Source organism: Zootoca vivipara, chromosome 1, assembly GCF_965207765.1.
Source record: "Zootoca vivipara chromosome 1, rZooViv2.hap1.1, whole genome shotgun sequence".
NCBI classification, from domain to species: Eukaryota; Metazoa; Chordata; class Lepidosauria; order Squamata; family Lacertidae; genus Zootoca; species Zootoca vivipara.
The window spans coordinates 45,186,839-45,205,681 of NC_142582.1; the positions used below are offsets into that span (position 1 = coordinate 45,186,839).

The window sequence follows — 18,843 nt, forward strand, 5'->3', positions numbered from 1 at the left end:
GTTAACCACACAATGAATTGCTATGGATCATATTGCTCTTGCTGCATGATGTGTGCGTGCCATGATCTTGGAGACACTGGCTTAAGAGGATCAATGCAATCAAATGAGCAGAGCTATGAAGACTGCTATGTCACAGCTGTGGCCTTCTGTGTTTAACGTGAACACCCAGCCTTGCAGTGAATCCTTAGAGTGAAACTGACAGGGGAACTGAAACAGATTGGCTGTAATGGGCGCAGTGGGAGTCTGCAACCAGCCCAGTTAAAATCCTGCCAGAAGTAGATGTGGGTCCTACCTGGTTGGAATCAGAGACACAGTTGTTGCTGATCTGAGCTGGAGTGGAATTGACAGAGATGACGGCCACAGGCTGCCGCGAGGGAAACGTTGGCGATGGCTGGATGAAGGGAGGCGTATGTCCAAATGCTGAGTTCAAGCTTCTCTGCTGATTCAAAATTTGCTGGTACGTCACTGGGTTGATTGGGTGAGGGAAGGTGAATGCTGGGCTGGAGGGAGAGAACATCAGAAGGAGAAAATATAGCAGCATGCAGTGAGAACATTCGGGATGCTCCAAATGGCTGGTCAAGGGCAAAGGAGCCTGATAATGAAGCAACCAGGACAAGGTCAATATTGCTTAGCTTCTTTCTCCTCTTAGAGATGTGTTCAAGGGATGGTGGTTCATGAGTATGCCTTCTGAGAACACTACAAAGCTGCGTGAGGGGGTTGTAGTTTTAAAAGATTGGGGGGAAACTTCAAAAGGTGCAGCTCTATAGGCACCTCAACTCTAGATTATTACATTCCCCTCTTGCTGATTTTCCCATGAGGTCCATATAGAGCAAGTGCCCCTCTTTTGCAGTTTCTTTTATTTTCTTATGAGACCCAACAGCCTCACTAGGCCTGGCCTTTCATTGTTGCCTGTGCTGCACTGGCAGAATATGAATTACCCATTGGCAGGTCCAGAACTCAGAGTGAACCAAAGCTAACTGTTCATATACTGCTGAGGCATCTTGGGAGTCACGGGTTACTCAAGGTCATTATGTATAACTAGGGACCCACATCTCTAGCATCTTTCAATGGCCACAAACTTGTTTCATTACCAGTCCTGGTAATGAAACCCCCAACCCCCAACCTGAGGATTTCAGCATGAGCCGCTGTCTACCTCCATTACCTTATTGCCCCCGCTGATAAATGCCCATAAGAGCCACTTGCTGCAGAACTACTTCTGGAGTTATTTATATAAGCCACCAATGAATTTGGCGAGGTCCGGATCATTGTCTGAAGATCAATGCTGGCATCGGACAACGGAGATATAGAAAGCGCTCGCTTTCGACTTAGTCTTGGAGTCACTCGTGGACTGGAGAATCTTGACACTAAATGAAAGGGAAATAAAGGGAAATTCTGTGGATCCAGCTGGAAATGTTTGCTTTATGTTGTTATTTTAGCATAATTAAAGGAAATTAAAAACATTTAGGCTGTAATTGGAAACACACAAAGGAACATGTTAGGGGTTACGTCTGAGTAAATAGGCACAGAGGTACACTGTAATGTTAAGTCATACTCAGAGCAGACCCACTTAAATCAATGGACTCTAGTCAGCATATACACTGAATCTGGACTAGGTTTTGTCTGTGTGTGCATGAGGAAGAGGGCATGCCTTCCTCTCTAGCAACTGCTTGTTCCTCCTTAGTGAAGCTAAACTGGCAATCTAAGTGGCACGGAAGTATGCTAGAGGAACCAAGCAGCCCAGGTGCTGAAGGAAACCAGCTTCATAGGGTCAGGTGCCTGACTGTTAGGGGCAAACCCAAGATTTAAAAAAAGCATAAAGGCTGGTAGCAGTCAGGGGCTATTTGTGCAGCAGGCAAGACTCTTTGCTTGCTGGCAGGTATGTGCAGATCCACCGTTTTCAACGGGGCTGTTTAACCCTCTTCAAAGAATTTTTCCTGTTTTGAAAATAAGCAAAGTCATAGGAGGCAGGTAGTGTAAAACCCTTCATTTTGGGGCCATTTTTCTCCGTTCACTCCATACAGTAAGCGTTGGGTATTTAATTAATAGTTGAGGTGTTTGCTTTGCTTGTTAAAGAAAATGTTCAAGTCTAGCTAGACTGGTCATCCATTTTGCTGGACTACATTTTGATCCTCAGGAAGGGATTCCCTTCAAGTAGGGGAAATTTCATGTTGTGGGGAAGGGGGAGGGGAGGATATAATACTTGTTATTAAAGAAGAAAGATTATTCCACTTTTACAGAATAGAGACATTCATTTGGCAGGGCTGTCGATCAAACTCTTTCATCACCTCTACAATTAAAAAGGGGGCCCTCTTACACAGAAATCAGTCCACAAAGGAGGCTCACAGGTTACCCACTGCTCAGACACCCTGCATTCTACGTGTTTTAAACATTTGAACTATGTGGTGGACATGTCCACTAGTGAATGACTTCTGGAACAAGATTTATAATGAACTTAAGAAAGTGTTGAAAAACACATTTGTTAAGAAACCAGAGGCATTCCTAGTGGGCATTGTAGGAAAGGAGATTCCCAAGAAGAAGATATCTTTTTTTATGTATGCCACTACAGCAGCGAGACTCCTGATAGCTAAATACTGGAAGCAACAAACACTACCAACGATCGACAAGTGGCAGATGAAGATGATGGAATTTATGGAACTGGCTGAGATGACCGGACGGATCCGCAACCAGGGAGAAGAAGCGATGGAAGAAGAATGGAAAGATTTTAAATTTTATTTAAAAAAGTATGCTAAAGTAATATTTTAGATTAGAAATTAAGATCTAAATAAAACTGTGGAATATGTGAAGATGTGATTTAAAAGGGAAAAAAAGAGGTTTTTAAAAGGTGTTTATTTTGATATAGAATTTGCTATTTGGAAAGGTATATAAGAACCACAGGGACGGGAACCCGAGGAGGTCCCAATTTACATTGTGAGGGAGATAAGATATAAGGTTTTATATGTTTTTGTTCTTTGTCTTTTTCTTTTGTATTTTTGTATTTTGTACTTTTGTATTTCTAATTTTTTGTTATCTTGTTGTTTCCTTTTTTCTTATTGTTTTAAACGTATTGTTAGTCTTTTTTTTTGGAAAACTAATAAAATATTATATATATATAAATAAATAAATAAATAAATAAACATTTGAACATAATACGCTTATGCATATATACATAAGTACTCTAAAAATTCAAAAACTGGATTTACACTTATATACTCTGGCTGATTTAAGGCAGTAACAAATGATGATTTATTCAAAATGCTGTACAGGGCACCAGAGCATTTGATTTGATTATTACTTGTATCAATGGGGGTGCTATTTACATGGGACTCATTGGTAAACGGCAGCATGGAAGATACATGGAGTATGGCTGAGTTCTTCGCCTAATCTGCCATGGAAGGGCTTGTGGAATAGCCAGCCTCATATAATTTACATGCTTAAGTCTAATTAATGCATGAATAGGTTAATTCCATAGAGTAAGCTGTCCTGCCAGGCTTAGCAAGGTCACTTTCCCTTACCTTGGCAGGAAATGAGTAATCAAGTCTCCAGTCTACCTGATAAACTCAACATGTGAGGAAGCATGGCTCTCACAAGCCATTATTGTGTTCCTATACCAATAATATAGGAACTTTCACCACTGCCTGTGCATTCTTACTAATGTACAGAAAAGCACATGAGCCTGACCTTTGAAAAGTTGGTAAGTCAACCATTTTTAACTTACCAAACATGTAGGGTTGCCAGACTCAATAGAGGACAGGACTTCTGTGCCTTTAATTGCCCTGCTCTCTTTTGAGTCTGGAAACCTTAAAGAGAAACCAGCAGACCCTTTGCTTGGAAATTAAACAAAGGGTCTGCTGGTTTGTTTCTCTTTAAGGTTTCCAGACTCAAAAGAGAGCAGGGCAATTAAAGGCACAGAAATCCTGTCCTCTATTGAGTCTGGCAACCCTACAAACATGGCCTTTTTCTATGCTAGGGCAAATTGGAAACTTTGGAAGGAACTTCCAAATATCTACTGTATATCTATTTCCCCCCCAACCAACCAACAGTACTAAAGCAGATATCTCCTTTTTAAAACTAGGCATTCATTTCCCCCCTGATTTCCCATGCTAACAAATTTGATCAGTGTAGGCTGCCAATACCATTGTAGCAAATCCAGCAATCACTTCCATCTGTGGCCTGGTTCTGTGGGCCACAGCAGTACAGTACAAGCATCTCAGGAAGCTTGTGCTGCAGAGGTTGGAGAGCTTCCAATGTATATCTGCCCCCCCTTTCAAAGCTTTGGTGTGAATGTGCCCTTGGGTAACAGTGGTTATGAGCTAATGAGGCACTGTGAAGCGTCTTGCACCAAAGAGGCCTGATTTTGATTAAAACTACACACACACACACAGAGTGAGAGCGAGAGAGAGTTTTCTCTGTGTCCACTCGCCTATCTTGCTAAGAGGAGGAAGCAGACTGGGTTTGACAGTCATATTTGTCTCTGTTACTCCCACACCTCAAGGGAGATCTGTTTATTAATGTGCCACTTCCCTTGATAAATTACTAAATAGTAAGAAAAGCCTTGTACTCATTCCTCGTTGCTCTTTCCTGTGATTTATGCCCGCAGTGTCAGCTCTGCCATTGGTCCCCATTAATTTGATGAAGGAAGAAGTCTTGATGTCCAACAGCAGCCTGGTGCAGCCGTCTAACACACCCCTTTGCTACACACACAAGTAACCCCCCCCCCCCAGTGTAAAACTCTGCTGGAAGCTGTCAGATTCTGCAGGTTGGCCTGGGAACTCTTCCGGTACAAATATAGTAATACACATTTCATTACTGCCTGCTCTAATTTAAATCCTTCTGATATTTCTGCAGGGATGGAGGTTTCTGTTTTCAATGCGGCACCTCCACATGCGTCTCTCTCTGTTATGATGAGTTCACGAGGCTGCCCTCAGATTATTCTGCAGATTAATTACTTTTTTCTTTCTTGGTGCCGTTTTTCTTGCAGGAAGAAAGAAGGGAAGCTAATAGGAAGGTTGCTTTGTTTTCCTTCACCACACATGAGGTTCTTGTATCATATCAACTTTCTAATATGGTACAAAGCATGTTGGCCGAAATGTTAATTTGGATTACAAATATTTATCACTTTATCTTCCACAGTAACATATAAAGAGCCCCTGAGAAAGGCTCAAAATGTGAACAAAGTCTCACAGCCTAAAACAGCCTGATCTTTGTATATTCTTTCTGCACTTTAAACAATTCTCCCATCCCCAAAGCTAAATTCTTCTATGTTATGAAAAGTATGCAAATTAGAAAGTTAGGATAATTTTGCTTTTTGGGGTGGGTGGGGATACCTGCTAGTGGTTTTTTTTTTTAAGGTTTCTGCTCAGTGCTCTCATTCCCCATCCTCTGAAATCCAGTTGATCCTCACACCCTTTCCAAGACAATCTTTGTTTTGCACATTCAGGCTTAATGGCTAGTTGCTTCCAAGCCCTTTTAATGGAACATTCTCAGGTTTGCCTTGTGATGGCTGGACAGCTGAAGAGGCAACAAACAATGTAAGGCTGCTTGTCGTGGTGAGAGGTGAGCAAACAGAGGAAGTTTAAAAGCTTTCCTCTTGGATCTTTCTGCGTTTAAGATGGCTTTAAAGGTTTGGTTGCCAGGTGAAAAAGCAGGGAGTGCCTGCTTCCTCATGCTTCCTGTCCCTCTGCAACAACATCAAGGCAGGAACACAGCCTTTGTATTTCCCTCTCCTGAGAGCTGTTCAGGTTCTTCAGAGAGAGATGTAGAGTGCAGGGAACGGTAGTGGCGAGGGATGTGTGGGAATGTGTGTTTGCAAAATGACATTGTGCAGAGGAGCAGGAAGTCTATTTCCTGACCATGTTCAGCAACAGAACACCTGAAGTTACAACCAGCTTAACATACATCTTGGAGGTATTCCTCTTATGGGGTTTCCACACATCACTTCCCCATTTGAATCCATGCTAAGTAAGACTTCAGTACTCTGAATAGCTTGCTTTTGTTCTGATTTCAGATATTCAAAAAGAAAGCAACCTTGTTCCAAACTGGCGGTGTTTAGTACTTAATCCCCCCTTTTCATTTATAATATAAACAAAAAATTAAGAAGGTTTAAGCAACCTAGCCTACTTATATTACACCTTCTGCTGATTCAGACTGACTTATGCCTTTTCTTCCACCCAACACCCCCTTCCCCTTATGCTCCCATCTCCAATTTCTGACCGTCCTGCTCCTAAAACACTTTACTTTCCATAGTGAGGAAATGAAATGAACCATGGAATTTTTCAAGGTAAGCACGTCAGCCACCTGCTGTTATTCAGCCCTGCCCCGGCTTTCCTGGTGATTGAATTGGAAAAGGAATCTAGGATAACCATAGAACATATTCTATTTTCCTCTCCACCCCACACCCCACCTTCATTTAAAAATATACATAGGATGCAGAATCAGAAGCATATCTTTCTGACATCCACTCATATGCAAAAGTGGCAAAAAGGAGTTTTGTTGGGCACAAGGCAGCCCTCTTATCACTAAGCAGCAAATAGCTGCCATCAGCCTCACTGGACTGTTTCCTTATTAGCATTTTTCTGTATTGTGGCGGCATCTCATGTCTTGTTTACCCTGCTGCAAATGCCAAGCATTTGTGCTGGCACCAGGTGATGTCCTAGACGCCTTATTTCTTACGGCACAGAGGGCCCCTTTAGCTTTGCATTTCAAGATATTTAAGATCCTTGCTGGGAGACAAGAAAGCTGCTTTCTGTTCCACAATCCACAAAAGTGGTTGTCTAGGAGTCCCTAAACCAGCATAAGTAAATGGGATTCTTTTGGAACCTGGGATTCAGCACAAATTTAGTCAAAAGATCTGAGGGAAGAGCTCTTGCAGACAGGGTATCTCTTCAGTTTGCAAATCTTGTTTTCAAATGAGCACAGGAAAAATCCATTTAATTGATAAGAACCAAGTCGTATTTTAAAAACATATGCATGAACAATGATGACCATAATGTGTGTTTTTTATTTGCATCTTGGGACTACGGTCCCCTTTGAGGGTTTATGTTGTCCCCAGCAAGTACAAGATAAAGCAGGAAAGATGAAAGTGAGCTTTTTACTGAAAGCGAAACTTCAGCTGCGGAATTTTGTTGAGGCTTGTGAAGTTTCTAAAGGGACTTCTGCACATCCCTGAAGCTTTAGCTTCAAATAAAATCTGAAGCAAAATTTTTGGTTCTTCCTCAGATGAAACATCTGAGGAATTTCAAGAAAAGGCAAATGAATTTTGGTAAGACTAGTGAAATCTCCCAAGGGGTTTTGCATATGCGAAGCTGAAATAAAACTTGCACAGGAGACTCACTCCACAGACTACGCTCTCTCTCTCTCTCTCCCTCCACATATGATGACTTAGGGTAAGGATCCACATCTTGTGGTGATTGGAGGCAATTTGACCCTTGAGGTGTGTCATCTGATTCCAGATACCAATCAAGTGTGTGTGTGTGTGTGTGTGTGTGTGTGTGTGTGTGTGTTGTTGTTGTTGTTTGTTTGTTTGTTTGTTTTTTGGCAACTGTGGAAACAGGACTTGGTGACTGGCCACTTAAGCACCCCATAGATCTCCAAATAGATCTCCAAATATACATAGATCTCCAAATATACCTTTCCACCAACCAACCCCCCAACCCCCATAAAGGGTACACTTTTAAGTTAGAGTGCTGTATTGGTTAGTGAACCTAGTACAGGCAACTCACAACTTGCAGACATTTAAGTTGTATGCATTCAGCTTTATGTGCTTGGCAAAAAGAAAAAATAAAAGGGGGCGGAATCAGGATAGTTGTCTGGGAAGAAAGACTTTGGCAGTTGCACCTGCCACTGAACTCAGTGTGTTTTTGACTATGTACGGATTTGGCTTTTGCTGTTCCCCAGAACATGACCCCTGCATAAATTGAGAGTCGTCTGTACAGGGAGGTCCATGGTACAAGTCTCCACTCAGGCATGAAGTTTACAGGGTCACTTGGGATCACTCAAACATTGGTTCACCCCCACACAGCCTGACCTAGGCCACAGGGTGATGGTGAGCACAAAACTGACATGAGAGAACCAAGTGTGCCACTGTGAGCAACTTGAAGGGAAGGTAGGATCAAAATGAAATACAGTGGTGCCTTGCTTAATGAACACCCTGTAAGACGAAATTTTCACTTAAAGAAAGGATTTTTCTAGCGGAGGTTGCCTCGCTAGACGAATTCATTTTACGAAAAATTCGTCTAGCGAATCGCGGTTTCCCATAGGAATGCATTGAAATTCAATTAATGCGTTCCTATGGGCAAAAAAAAAAAAAATCAATGCATTCCTATGGGATTCGCTAGACGAATTTTTCATTATAAGAATAGACCCGTGGAACGAATAAAATTTGTCTAGCGAGGCCCCACTGTAATGTGTTTTTAATGGAAGGACCTTTTTGAATCACACTTTTTTTCAGGTTCTCTCTTCTAGGTCCTTTGCAAATAAACTTTAGTCCACTGGGAAAGTGACATACATATACTTTTGTTTGCTTGTTTGCTTCAGATATGAAAATGTTGTATGACAGTGACCCAACTGCTGCCCTTCTGGATGACTGACATGGGAGCTGCAAATTTGTTAAAGGTGTTGCTATTTCCAGTGCCCGTCGCAAACTACAGTTCCCAGGATTCTGGAGGATGGTTGAATGTGGCAGAAGAGTGCTTTAAATGGAACTGAACAACTGAGAAAAGGGAGAATAGAAAGGCAGTGATCCTGGCAGCCTATTGTAGCTGCTAATAGTCCATGAAAGGTTACAAAAGAGCTTCCTCAGAGGAGCAGTCTTAAAAGCTGATCTCATTCTACGGAGGTTGCCAAAGTTCTGTCCTTCTGCATGACATTAACATAAATGCAGCTGTGAGGAACTGGAAATTTCACTCCAGAGCTGCCTCCTGAGAAGAGTCATGTTAAAGGCTGACTAGTTTATTGTGGGCATGAGCGTAAGTATACAAGACCTGGCTTTAACAGATGCGCAATGTGAAATGAAGCGGTGGCGTGCACCCAGATGCAAGAAGAAAACATAAGGTTGGCTATTCAACAATCTGGAACATCAAAAACAAAGTGTTGTGTTTTTCTCCTCTACTAAACATCATGCGCACTGAACCTATATATGTGCATATATAGTCACCATCTTTCCAGTTCACTTCATGGAACAGTGCCTACCAAAACACATGCCACTATACAGTCCCTCTGCTACAATTCACCCCTACGTACCGATAAATCCACAGAAAACACCTTGTTCAACAAAGACTTTTTCCTAATGCACCACACAGCTATGGCAATGCAATGACTGCTGTGGTATTTTTACCCAGTTTGACTGCCTAATCTGTGGTAAACTTTCTTCTACCCAAGACCAAATATGGTAATCACTTAGCAACTCAGGATACAAGCTACTCAAGTTTCAGAGGTGAACAGTTCCAGCCCCAGACATTTCTTTCTTTCTGTTGTCTCATTTTTCAGTCAGAACCACCTCTTCTGCTTCTGTAAAAAAGCAGGAATACCAAGTGCCCAATCCAGCCAAGGTTAAGTACGTTTAAGTCCTGTTTCTTTCATTGGAAGCATAAAGCATGTGCTGAAATCAACAGGACCCAGATTAAAAGTGCTTCAACTTAGATAGATTGTGCTCAAAGAAGCAAGCAGGCAAACAAAACTCCACTGACTTCAATAACTGGAGAAAACACTTATGACAAAACAGGCGAATTAATTCTTCACCCTCTTAACTGTTCTGAAGGGCCATCGCTGCTTCAAAGCATGCAACCTAAATAGGCAAAGCAGGCAAAATGTTGGACCACAACTATTTCCACCCCCTCTCTCTGTGAGAGGAGGTTGTCCTGTGTGGGTTTGCATATTGTAAAGTCTGATGGGGGCCTTCCCTCATTAGCAGTACGAAGTTCTTACAACTCATACTCTGAAGCTTCACAGTACCTGATGAGTCTAATGAAGGGTGCTTTGTTAGCAACAGCATGGGAGTGTTTGCAATGTATGCTGTATGCTTTTGATAGACAATCTCAACAAAACAAAAAAATGAGGGTGGGGCCCTTTGCTGCCCTGGTTTCCCCATCTGTGTCTGTCACAAAAAAGGACCTACAGTCAAGCACAAAAACTAGAGAGGCCTGGCTGGATCCATCACCCTGTACAAAGCTTCCTGTTACAAAAAATATAAACACACACACTTTTACAACGAGGACACTATCGTGAAATCCACTGCTAATTACAGATGCTAAGTGTGCTCCTTATAATCATCAGGAGCATGATGGCTGCCATCTGCTCTAGGAACAGTCCTTGGGACTAAAATGCCCTCAGGGTGTACACAACCAAGGGCTCGCCCAGACTTGCGCTTGTCCCGTGCCTGGAAAGCATGGGTCCAGACAGTTTTCAGCTTGCCCCACGCTTTCAAGTGGTTTTGTCCTTGCCCTGCTGATTTCCTTTGGAAAGCCCACTCTTTAGCAATAAATCGGAGCAAACATCAACCAGAAGAAAGCCCGATTGACGTTCCAGGGGTCAAGACCAAATTCCCTCAGGAGAAAGTGGCAGGGCAAGGGGAGGTCTGGGTGAGGCTTCTGCTTCCTTACTCACCATCTATAGGGCTGAGGTAATCATGAAGGTGCGCTGCACTGGCTGCTCCCGCACTCTGCATAAGGAGGTCCCCGTAAGGATTTGGATGGCTGGCCATGAGCGTCATCTGGTGATAGTAGTCCGCAGGGTTGGCTCCTGGCGGAGGAGGGGGCAGGCCAAAGAGACCTCGTTCTTTCAGATGCTCGTGAGCTACTGCACGGGAGAAAGAGCGAAGGGGGAAGAGGAGGGAGAGGGAGAAAGAAACAACAAGAATAAAATATTTCCGGAGAGTAAAACCACTGCCGTGACACTAGAATCTCCCCTCTCCCTGCCAAAAGGTTGCAGTTACGACTCTGACGTATGCTTAGGACGTGTGTGCTCTCTGTGGACAAAAGACACCAGGCTGGGGCCCTCCACATTCCTCCATTTCCGCAAATTTATAAACAATCTCTCATTTCCACCCCCTTCTAATAATCCTTCTGTATGAACACAGAGTTCACCAGCAAGAGCAAGAGAGAGAGAAAGAAAGAGAGAAATGGAGGAAAGGAGGGGAGGTGGCGAGGGATCCGCGCGCAGCAACGTTGTCAGAATTAACAACCCAGGCTATTATGAAAGAAAAAGACAAACACGGTCCAGTTAACGAGAAGCAGCATAAGAAAATTAAAGCAGGGGTCTAATACGCAGAGTGAGAGGGGGGTTGTGTGTTTAGTGCCTGGCAGTAGAAAACCATTTGGCTTGCCAGAACCAATTATCCTCACTTTTGCCCATTTGTGAATTTTCAAACCTGCTTCTCCGTCCGCTCTCCATTAACTTATTTATTGTGGCTTGAAGGAGAGGGGGAGGGAGAAAGAAAGAAAACCGAAAGCCAACACAAAGGCCCCTTTCTAAGGCCAAGTAATAAGAATTTTTCTTTTGCCGGCAGGAAGGAGGCTCGGGAGTAGTAAGAGGGAGAAAGACTACAAGAGCAATAAAATGCATCTGTAGTTTGCTTAGAGCAGAGACTTGGAATCTTAACACTTGCTAGAGGGAGAGGCCTCTGGGACCAGCAAAACCAAAGCAGCAGCAACAGAAAAGCCAGGCATTCCCAGATTGGTTAAGTCTGCCAGGCTGGATTCTACCGTAGTTCTGATTCTGCATAGCCTGGATGCTGGGCTTCATCAAATGTATAATTCTGCTTGTCACCCGTACTGGTGCTCATAGTGCAGCATCCTTTCTGTGATGGCAGCACTCTCCCTTCAGAAAAGCCTGTCAAACCAGCTCAGTTTTGATCACCAACTTTGGTAATAACATGGAAGTGGCCTTTCAAGGAGGAAGATCTGATGTTGTGTTTGCTGCTTTGTCTTTCTATTGTTATAGGGTTTAAGTATTACCATTGCTATATGCAATGTAAGGTGTCTAGAGCACAAATTATTTCTTCACAAAGAATGAAAGCTTTGTAAGATAACACTAAATACTTCATCAAACAAAAATCTATAGCAGCATACTCCTACAAATATTTACTCAGAAGTACCACTGTGTTTGTCAAAGGGCTTTCTAATGTTTTTAGAATTGCAGACTAAGTATCTTGAAATACCTGTACTTGTTTATTAGCAGAGATGCATGTGTCATTCAGACTTCATTTAAAGTCAGTTTTTTCCTTCCCTCTTAATTTTACAATCCCAGTTAATTTTGCAAAATTATTTTCTATATTTTATGAAGGCATTCTGTAATAAAAGCAGTTATTGAAGAGCAAATGTATAATTCAAGTGGACAATTATTGCAGACTATGGGCCATACAGCTGTCACCTGAGCATTTGCATGTAGGTATTTGGGCAGGTGGGCTGCTACCTACTGAACTTGGTTTTTGGTATGACTAACTAATAGTGTCTTTTCCTATTTACCATTGATATGAATAGATGATGAGGACCAAGAACGCCCAGGAATATTAAGGCCTGCAGTGTTCCCAAGCATCATTTTCTTTTCTTTTTTTAAAAATCAACCTTTCCCTCCAATCTGATCGCATTTCTCTTCTCCTCCAACCTAGCACATAGCATGGGTGTTTTACCTCTCCTCCTTCACAAGCGGAAGCAACCTAATAACATAAGACACTGTCATTTTCAAATGCTTCAAATGGAGAGTTTACTTCATCCGCAGCTGCCCTTGCATACTGGCAGCTCCCATCATGGAGACTATCCTTGAGGTGCCTCGATACACAGGAACAGCCAAGCCTGTGTTCCCACTTACCGTCAGCTGGGCTGAGGCCTCGAGCTGCTGAGATCATAGAGAGGGTCGGGCTGCCATGCATGGAGCGGAGGTAGTGCTCCATATGGGGGTTCATGTACGCGTGAGGGTGGTTGAAAGGCGACTCTGCAGGCCCCGCAGGGTGTGGAGAAAGCCGGATGAGAGAGATGTCGGAGATGACAGGGCTACCGCTCAGAGTAGGAGGTCTGCAAAGGAGTTAGAAAGAAGTCCCGTCAGTGGGAAGTTTTGTTCGGCCTCTTTAGCATATTTTGGGTATATTAGCATACTGTGAAACACCAAAACAAATAGTAGTTAAGGCAGAACATAGAGCCAGCTTAACCATTCTCAAATCTAGCCAACACCACCTTTTTTTCATGGCCACAGGATCATCTGTTGAGGCAGAGAAAAAATGAGGCGTCTTATTTCTACACAGTACAGGCCAAGGGCTGTAAATCGTTTAAATGGTTTTAAATGCTTTTCAGCTGATTAATTAGTTAGGTGACTACCTGCACATAGTTCTGCATATTAGCTACATCCAGTGCTTTTTTCCGGGATATGCAGGGGTACGCATACCCCTAAACATTTTGTGAATCTGTTTGGCCCCATTGAAGGGCAGTATTTCAATATGAGTAGGAAAATGAAAGTACCCCATCAACTTTTTTTTAATAGAAAAAACCACTGGCTACAGCCTTTCCTGGGCAGGGACAGCATGGCCGCTGTTCTCCATGCTTGAGCAACCTCCTGTTTAAACTACTTCTCCTTCAGACAACTTGGGGATGACAGTCCACCTGGTGATGTCCTAGTGCCCACTAGAGAAAACAATTATTGCTTTCAAGCATTGTTGTGGGTTCCCAGAAGGTATCTCTTTTATTACATTTATATCCCACTTTTCCTGCAAGTTGCTCAAGGTGGCATACCCTCTCCCCCCACATTTATGTTTACAAAAACACTCTGAGGAAAGTTAAGCTGAGAGTGAGTGACAGGCCCAAGGTCACCCAGGGCTTAGTGGGGATTTGAACCCGGGCCTATTGGATCCTAGTCCAACACTCTAACCACAACACCACACTGCTTTTGATTAGGTCTCTGGGTAGCCACTGTGACAAGTAGGATGTTGGACTTTCCTTTATTTCCTTTTTGGAAAACAGGCATTATCATTATGTAATGATTCCCAACCTCTACCTGCAAGACAATGTAATTTTTGTTACATGGGGAATATAACAAGGATTCCCTACTTCTTGGGACCTGCCTATGCCATGGTGTGGCACACAGCTTGTTAGCATCTCTGGGATTTCGGCTGTGATGACATCACCCACCCCAGTGATCTGCGTGTGCAAAGCTCTGTAGGGTGCAAGCTTCCTGTCTCAGGAAAGGTTGGAGATAATGAGGCAACTGTGCAAAATGTACCAATTTAATTCATATTAATTCATACAGGGCTGGCAGGGGAAGAGAAATGCGAATCAAAGCCTGTGTTTCAGATTTGGCTTGAGATCGTTACAAATAATCTCTAGCCCCATCTGGAAAAAATGAAACAGGATTAAAAATAAAAGGAGTGATGTCATTAAGAAAACATCTGACATTTTAATGCTGAGGAAGCTAAATTCAAGTGTGTGTGACTACATTGGGGAGGTGGGAGCAGGAGGGGGTGGGATGTAAATTAAAAGCAGTCCCAGACTACCCTGACCCACAGAGCCTGCCTTCATGCATAAGCCTCGAAAGAAATTCTCTTACATACACAATAAGCTTCCCCTTTCATCAATACTCAGTTTCTCCCAACAGGATTGTGAATGCCTTTGATGCCGACTTGGAACTATGTATTACTTGGTTTATGACTCTTTTGAGTCCATTCCGATCAAACTAGGAGGCCAACATCTAAAGCCTATTAACAATACCCAGGGCTTGCTTTTCATTTTTGCCCAAAGCTTATACAGGGGAAGTGGAGTCCTTCACTGAAACTTCTTTGCATTGGCTAAAAATGGGAATGCAAGATGATGACATCAAGGTTTTAGCTGGAATGTGTGCTACATTAGGGAAAGTAATGAGTGTGTATAGGGACGCGGGTGGCGCTGTGGTCTAAACCACCGAGCCTAGGGCTTGCCGATTGGAAGGTTGGTGGTTCGAATCCCTGTGACGGGGTGAGCTCCCATTGCTCAGTCCCAGCTCCTGCCCACCTAGCAGTTCGAAAGCACGTCAAGTGCTAGTAGATAAACAGGTACTGCTCCGGCAGGAAGGTAAACAGCGTTTACCTGGCCACATGACCCGGAAGCTGTCTGCGGACAAACGCCAGCTCCCTCGGCCTATAGAGCAAGATGAGCACCGCAACCCCAGAGTCGTTCTCGACTGGACCTAATGGTCAGGGGTACCTTTACCTTTTCCTTTAATGGGGGTGTATAAGGGGGGGTGTCATCACCTAAATCTTTTGTCATCACTTTGGAAGGTCATTGTTTACACAGAAATTGGAAGCACGTGCTGAACACCTCAACATGCAGCATAGATGGAGAATGCAACAACATCTGAAAAATCTAGATGACCCCACCAGCTAATTTATTTACAAAAAGGACTGTGAATACTCTGTCCTCAGAAGGGAGAGCACCACCAAGGATGTAATAAAACAATCTACACTAGCAGTAACTGAACATAGGAAGCTGCCTTATATCAAGTCATATTTTGGGTTACAAACACTTCGGGTTACAAACTCCGCTAACCCGGAGGTAGTACCTTGGGTTAAGAACTTTACCTCAGGATGAGAACAGAAATCGCATGCTGGCAGCGCAGCAGCAGCGGGAGACCCCATTAGCTAAAGTGGTACCTCAGGTTAAGAACTATTTCAGGTTAAGAATGGACCTCCGGAATGAATTAAGTTTGTAACCAAAGGTAACGCTGTATTGTCTAAACTGAATGGAGTCAGTTCTTCAGGGTTTCAGACAGGGGTCTTTCTCAGCCTTACCTGGAAACACCAGATGGAACATGGAACCTTCTGCTTGTAAGACAGATGTTCTACCACTGGGTTAAATCCTTCCCCTCTAAGGCATTCCCCCCAAAAATGAGCAGGAGGTGTGTGAACAGCACAAACTAATACAACTGAAAACCACCTTCATATAATTATTGCTTATAGTTTCATGTGAAAAGGAGAGGTGTACCATGGTGTTAATCTCTGTCTCTGCTGTCATAAGCAGACCCATTTTAATAGCTTCAGTAAGTTTAATATATAATTACTGCCTAAACCATTTCCACTGTTGAACCAAATTGTTCCCAAGCCTAAGTATTTATGGATCATTTACTGGCTGCCACTTCATCTCCCACCTACAACACCTGGGGTCTTCTTAAAGGAAGGATGCCAGTGAAGAACAAACTATAGAATAACTGGAGAAAATTTAAGAGCACCTACTCTTTGAGTGTTTACTTCTTAAGTCTCTCCCCCCCCACACACAAAAGGAAGTCTGTATAAGCTCATATGGTACAACTAAATCTAATGAAGGATAAACCTATACTATAGAATTCAACTGGTCATTCATGCCCCAGGCATCATGCTGAGAACTGTAGTTCTATGAAGATTTCTAACAGATAATACTTTTAGTTACAGGTAGGTAGCCGTGTTGGTCTGAGTCGAAGCAAAATAAAAAAATTCCTTCAGTAGCACCTTAAAGACCAACTAAGTTTTTATTTTGGTATGAGCTTTCGTGTACATGCACACTTCGTCAGATACCTCACAAACTACAATTCCCATGATTCTTGGCAGGGGAAGCCATGACAATCTTACTGATATAAAATTAAGTGTGAAGTATGTATTTGTAATGACAGAAAGAAATTGTTTTACGGTAAACAAATTGAACGATCACTTAGGAAATCAGAACCTTGTTTTAATTTTATATGGCTACTGCTGTGATGCTGGATGCCTGTCTCCAATGACCAGTGATTCAAACTTGCAAATATTGGCTTGGATCCCAATAACCGTATTTTCCAGAAACTGCCTGTTTGAATAAAATGCACTGAGTTCCGCCCAAAGGCAATTTTGTGCTGGAATAAATGCTTCTGCTTATACAAACCAGAGTCCTAATTTCCACCAACCCCTTTGCCCCACCTACTTACTACAGCCTTCTGTGCCATATCTCATACATTTCCCAAGTTCCTACCTCCAGAAACAGCTATTCAGGGGTACAAGGGGATTGGAGTGCTTGAGTGGAAGTGCAATGCCACCACCAGACACAACCTAATAATCAGATTTTACATTTTCACTAGGAAGTGAGGGTCAGAGTGAGGGTCAGCACCAGCTGTGGATAATTTTGGCAATTTTTACCAATTCCTCCTCCCTCCCCCGCTCAAGCATCAATGCTTATTTTAGTCTTTCCTTGGAGCATCTATGACGGGGAGAGATGATGTACCCGGGAACTGAAGAGCGGGAGAAGGATCCCAATGAGAAAGGAGCAATCTTGCTTGGAGCATAATTTGCAGCCATGAAGAGATCTCAGATTATTTCACCGGCTGTCAATAGTTTCCCCTGCTGGTGCCATATTCTGAGCTACCTGTCAATGTTGAAAGCCACCCTGTTGTCTTAAGGTCTGATGTACATTCCTCCACAGAGACAGGGAAGAGAGGGATCTCAGCAGTTGGGATGTGGTGGGGTGTAGGAACAGTGTACTACTGCCAGTAAGATATATTAGGACCTGACACCTGACACATATAATCAGCAGGACCTCAGGAATGTCAGTTGTTTCCAGGAGTGAAATCAATTCCCTGCATCCTTGTGGGCTAAGGCTAAGCTTAATTTTCTCAACAGCTGTGGATTCTTTGATGGGGCACAATGAAAACCAGAGTAAATGTATGGGGTTGTGTCCATCCTTGCTTGCGCAAAGACTTTCACTTGTGTGACATCACTTCCCTCCCTCTCCTGTCCCTGCCCACCCCACGCTGTTCTGGAGGATTGAGAGAACTTCCAGAACAGATTTGGGGGATGCATGCAAGTAGAAGTCCTTGAGCGAACAGGATGACTTCGCTGAATACAACCCATGTTTTAATCAATGTCAAATATGCTGAAGTAGGGCAGGTCAAAACTGCCTCCTGGGTCAGAAAATTAAATGCAACAACACCAAGAGAAATAGATGGAAGCACAGTTCCTGGAAGGAAACCTCACTGCAGATCCTGGAACATACAGATCTGGACGTAGTGATCCTCCTCAGCTTGCCTTGTGCCTTTCTCTTTACAAATGATGCTATTTTTTTAAATCAAGGAAACTCTTTGAGAACATGTAGAAAAGAGTTCTGGTGTTCTCCCAAAATATGTAACACCCTTCACTGCACCAGAGCTCAACACAAAAATCATTGTAAGGCTTTTTAGTTTGGCAGGATTAAGTTTTTAACAGGACGAGACATTTAATGTGACTCTTTTTGTCCTTCTGCCGTTTACAGTGTGAATTCCAGCTTGGTCTACTTGTGCACCTAAGCATTATGGTGATAACAATCCTGAGATGGTTATAGTAGGCTGTACCTTTTTTAAGATGAGAAGTGGGAGACCACCAGTTCTGAATGGTCCTCCATCCCAAACCCTGAAAGAAAGAATTACACAATAGGGAAAGGTAGCCCCACTCAAGTAGCTGTGCTACTTTTTTTGTTTGCAGGGAATTGTTGTTTTTACATGAAATAATATTTTAAAATATTGCCCACCACCTACAATCCAAAATGGGAAAATCCATTCTCCTAGCTCAGATCGCTACCATCTCATTCCCACTTCATTCTGCTGTTTGGGCAGACCATACCTAAGAGCCATTTTCTCACGAAGTTAAGTTAGTGTGGTGAGTGCATGGTCTTATTTTGGCCTGGGGAACTTGTGTTCCAGCATGCTGATTGTGGTCTTATGTGTACCTATACTTGTAAACTCTTTCAAGATAGCAAATTTTGCTGCAATCCTATATGCACTTACCAGTGAGGAAGCCCCATGGAGCACAATGGGACTTACTTCTGGGTCGACATGTATAGGATTGTGCTTTGTCCCTCATCAAACTTAGCACATGAAATTCAACAGGCAGTGACAGGCCTAACTGCTATAGCCAAT

At 43.0% G+C, this 18,843-nt stretch overlaps 1 protein-coding gene and 1 long non-coding RNA gene across 6 annotated transcripts in view; one reads left to right on the forward strand and one right to left on the reverse strand.

Annotated features, from left to right (window-relative positions):
• The window catches only part of LOC132592649 (uncharacterized), a 132,595-nt gene that overhangs the window by 91,391 nt on the left and 22,361 nt on the right, over window positions 1-18,843 (forward strand). The gene's annotated exons all lie outside the window — the stretch shown is intronic.
• GLI2 (GLI family zinc finger 2) overlaps window positions 1-18,843 on the reverse strand; it is a 200,546-nt gene that overhangs the window by 27,649 nt on the left and 154,054 nt on the right. The window contains exons 1-5 of one of the 2 annotated variants that reach the window (XM_088652480.1): window positions 18,280-18,298; window positions 12,802-13,004; window positions 10,600-10,791; window positions 1,163-1,364; window positions 293-500 (exon numbers count right to left, since the gene is read on the reverse strand). In XM_088652480.1, coding sequence (XP_088508606.1) covers window positions 293-500; window positions 1,163-1,364; window positions 10,600-10,791; window positions 12,802-12,895 — 696 coding nt within the window. In that variant the 5' untranslated portion in view covers window positions 12,896-13,004; window positions 18,280-18,298. Of the gene's footprint in view, window positions 1-292; window positions 501-1,162; window positions 1,365-10,599; window positions 10,792-12,801; window positions 13,005-18,279; window positions 18,299-18,843 lie in introns of those variants that run through there. The other variant, XM_035128745.3, reaches the window with a different exon arrangement.